Below are 4,211 nucleotides of genomic sequence, written 5' to 3'. Positions count from 1 at the left end.
GAGTTGAGAGGAGAGCGAGTGCGAGTGACGGGTGAGGAATGGCAATAGAGTGTGTGCGGTAGCTCGAAGAGATTCGAAGGGTTGACTGGTGCACGGTAACAGCAGGCGCGACTACTCTGTCGTTAGTCAGCGCATTCTAGAGGCTTGTGCCTCCGGAGGAGCCTGTGCGGAAGATGGCTGCCGTCGACGACGATGTAGCAGCAACAGCAGTCAGTACAGGGATCTCTTGTTTATCGAATGCTGTATAAGCACTAGTCCGCTATTTATAGGGGCCCGCCAGTGGCTAGTAGTGGCCTCCCTCGCCGCCTCTCGTCTAGCTTATGTAAATCAAGTTCCCTCCTTCGACTCGTCGTTTCTCCAGACCGCGTCGAGTTATTCGTCGCCAATTGGTGCCGGTGCATTACTTATACTACTATATCTCGATGTACGTTGCAGGGCTCGCGGTCCTCGGGCTATGGAAAGCATGGTCGAGGAAAACGGATCTGCTGTGGACCCACTGTCGCAGGGATCTCAAAGCGGTGAAACAGCGCCGACCATCGTAACATCGGTACAGTCTCTCGATAGAAATCACCAGCAGCAAACTCATCTGCTAGCCTCCACCAGCATTGTGCAACTAACGTTGCCCTCCTCCGCTGCTACGCAGGTATACAGGATGACCTCCTGTGTATCGGTGACACGTTTGTTCTTATCATTTTACACCTTGCACAGCCATTTCAGTTGGTTTCTCGTTCCGACTTGCCTTAACTTTAACTCTGCTCCCGTCAATTGCTGTCTGAATTTTTAGATTCTAGAATGTCTCGCAGAATCTGCGTTCGACACATTTAGATCCTCCACATTTTTGCATAATGCTGGTTTTGGTATTATTTTTTTTAACGAAGATCGATCAGATATTTTTTGTACGTATAATTGTCATTACTGTATAGAGTTATTTTGTATAAAAGTTTTGTTGGTTGTAATGTCGCAGTGGTAGGTTATGTTAAATGGATTTTATATTTCAAAATTGATGTAATTAATGTAATTAAGTAATCATTGATTACTAGGTGCAATCGGTTATACAACCCAATCAACAGTCGGTCATTCAAACGGCAACAAATATTCATCCTGTGGCTATTTCGAAAGGAAATGTCATTCTTGTTAGCAAACCAAATTCGGTCATTCAAACGGCTCAAGGAAGCCTACAGACGCTACAAGTACGTAAGAATTGAGACAATTTGTTTTATTGCTTTGTTTCTAAATACCTACTATAATTAGATTTTAATACCTTTTAGGTTGTTGAGACGGCCAGCGATGACAGCTATTCGGATGATGAATCTCCAAAGAAACGAAGAGATATTTTATCAAGGAGACCTTCGTATAGAAAAATCTTAAATGATTTAGGTGGTGGAGAAATTGCAGGTGAGTGCGAGTTCATTTTGATACATCATTTAAGCGTTAACTAATAAGAAAAATACGAGTCTTGAGCAATTTGTCCATTTAATATTTACTCGGATAATGATGCAAGTGGTGCATGTCAGTTCATACGATTAAAAATTAAAAATCAAAAATAAAGAATAGAAAATATAGTAAAGGAAATTCCAATTGTACCAGTATATTATTAGCAACCTATAATTAGCGGATGGTAATGGATTTATTGCTAAGGACAAAATGCTATACCAAGCTTACTGAATTTATTCGATACGTCAAGCATATATTTATTTTTTATGAGCTTTAGAACAAACCCTTTTCGTACACCCATTCCTCGATTACTTATTTAATTCTATTTTTAAATGACAAGGACATTATTTGAATTACTTTTTCTTATAAGTACTATAATTTAATCTTACTAGAAATTTCAATTTTTCATTAATATTATTCCCTTGTGTATGACCTGACTGCACAAAAAAATTTTCTAGTATGCAACAGAACTGCAGCTAGAAAGATTTAATAAAAATATGTCATTGAAATAATTAATTTCAATCTAAATTGAAAACTATCGTACTTTCTGGATGCACAACAAAGCACCTGTTCTTGAAATTTTTTAGCTTAAGACATTAAAATGTAAAACGACGACCTTTGTTTGTTCGTCTGTTTCTTTGTTTTTTTTTTTTTGTTTTTTGTTTTTTTTGTTTCAATAAAAATGAACTCGCATTTTCTAGTTAATATTTCATTTATAATCATTGAAAGAAACTAAATCAAACGACATAAAGTTAGTAGTAAAAGGGGTTAAATTGGTTCGGTGTTGCAGAGGGTCGTTTGCCTCCCCTTGAATCCTCTTCTGAATGTGACTCTAATGTGGATAGCGAAGTATCTTCCCATTCGCTTCAATACCAAACAGGTTGGTTACTTTAATTGCTATGGCATTCTTTAGCATCTCTAGTGGTCCATTATTCTACAATTTTCCCTCGACATCCTTAAAATATCTTCAGCAAAGTTCAAGTCAATGATAATATCCTATGCCCAATATATTATAATACTTTGATTTATCCAAACATAAGCTTGGTGTGGCATAATTGCTTGTGGGCTTAACACTAAATTAATCGTTATATCTTATTAAAATGACAATTATTGCATAAATGAAAAAATTTAGAAAAAATCAAAATAAAATAAAATCATTTTTTCAAGAAACAAGATTTTGTCAAATTTATTATTACGTTTTCTTTTAGTTATACCTGCAGGAGCTATCCAAATAGCAACTCAAGGAGAAGGTGTTCCAGGATTACACACATTAAGTATGAGTAATTCGGCAACAGCTGGTGGTACAATTGTACAGTATGCCCAAGGTCAAGATGCGCAATTTTTTGTACCAGGTCTGTATATGATTTGTACATAAGTTGTTTAAATAGACGTTAACATTTTTCTCCGCTTTAAATTACTATCGTAACAGCAAAGGCTAAATAAATATTTGTTTATAAATAAATGCTATGACACCAATAATATGTAAATACTTTATATTATGTAGAGTTTAAATTATATTTTAGCAAGCACAGGTCATGGTGTAGTGGTTGAAGACGCAGCTAGAAAACGGGAAATGAGGCTTCTGAAGAATAGGTAAGTCAATTTAAATGTATACATGTTCTTTATTTGTACAAAGGATGCTTAACGTAACAGTTTTAATGAATTTCTAGGGAAGCAGCGCGCGAATGTAGAAGAAAAAAGAAAGAATATATAAAGTGTTTAGAAAATCGTGTGGCAGTGTTGGAAAATAGAAATCAAACTTTGATCGATGAACTGAAATCTTTGAAGGAATTATACCAACAGAAAACTGACTGAGGTTGGTATTTGACGTTTAGGTACTCTATCAACATTAACTCATTATTAAATAATGAATCTGCACATTCATCGATCATGTACATTATTATTGACGTTCTTACGCAAAAAAAGTTAATGTACATGTACTCATTCAGACAGGTGTTTCTTGTAACATATTGTATTTATGTACGATTACAAAGGCTTGTGAAACTTGCTGTTACTAAAGCGAGAAGCCAAAGCTTACACATAATGCAGAGAAAGTAGTTATTTGCAATTGAAAAACACTTTTTTTTTGGTTTCCTTTTATGTACAAACGAAAATCGTTCACGAAATGAACTGTTGACAATTAAAGTGTAAGATGTATCTTCTTAATGTGTGACGTAAAGTGTCTTGAATTGTGAATTGAGATATTCTATTGCTCTGCCATATGCATACGACTTAAGATGTTAAATTTGTGTGAATGAAACCAAAATATGTACTACTTCAAAGTTAGTATTGGAAGAATGATATCATCGAAACAGTTATATTTTATTTAGCGGTAAATAATTACTGAGTGCATCATTAAGATTTTGTCACTCTAAACATATAATGTGTTGCATTAATTAATGACAAATTCATCAAACGTTATTAACTGAGTGTTACACATTTGTAAAATACAGATGTAATATAAATTTGGAGTGCCTTTGCAGATAGAGAATATAAATACATATTTAGAGTACGTGTGTGTGCGCGCGCGCGCGTGCATATATATATATATATATATATATGTGTGTGTGTGTGTGTGTGTGTGTATGTGTGAATGTGTGTCTGTGCGCGAGCGCGCGTGTATGTATATATACATACATACATTTATATGTATAAAAATTAGTATGTATTAACTAAATAATTATGTATGGAAAAAATATTTTTAAATAATTTAATGCTGAACGTTTTATGGTAGAATACATTGACATATAGAAACTTTAATTAAATAAACATCGAGA

General features: G+C 34.7%; 1 protein-coding gene across 2 annotated transcripts in view; it reads left to right on the top strand.

Moving 5' to 3' along the window:
• Window positions 1-3,936, top strand: part of CrebB (Cyclic-AMP response element binding protein B) — a 4,911-nt gene extending 975 nt beyond the window's left edge. Inside the window, exons 2-8 of one of the 2 annotated variants that reach the window (XM_011498492.1) lie at window positions 436-547; window positions 1,041-1,190; window positions 1,269-1,395; window positions 2,225-2,314; window positions 2,643-2,786; window positions 2,958-3,027; window positions 3,105-3,936. In XM_011498492.1, the coding sequence (XP_011496794.1) occupies window positions 455-547; window positions 1,041-1,190; window positions 1,269-1,395; window positions 2,225-2,314; window positions 2,643-2,786; window positions 2,958-3,027; window positions 3,105-3,249 (819 nt within the window). In that variant the 5' untranslated portion in view covers window positions 436-454 and the 3' untranslated portion in view covers window positions 3,250-3,936. The remainder of the gene's footprint in view (window positions 1-435; window positions 548-1,040; window positions 1,191-1,268; window positions 1,396-2,224; window positions 2,315-2,642; window positions 2,787-2,957; window positions 3,028-3,104) is intronic. The other variant, XM_011498493.1, reaches the window with a different exon arrangement.
• Window positions 3,937-4,211: the final 275 nt, after the last annotated feature.

Source organism: Ceratosolen solmsi, unplaced genomic scaffold (assembly GCF_000503995.2).
Source record: "Ceratosolen solmsi marchali unplaced genomic scaffold, CerSol_1.0 scaffold30, whole genome shotgun sequence".
Taxonomy (NCBI): Eukaryota; Metazoa; Arthropoda; class Insecta; order Hymenoptera; family Agaonidae; genus Ceratosolen; species Ceratosolen solmsi.
Note: the sequence above shows the minus strand (reverse complement) of the source record. Positions and strands in the feature narration are given on the sequence as shown.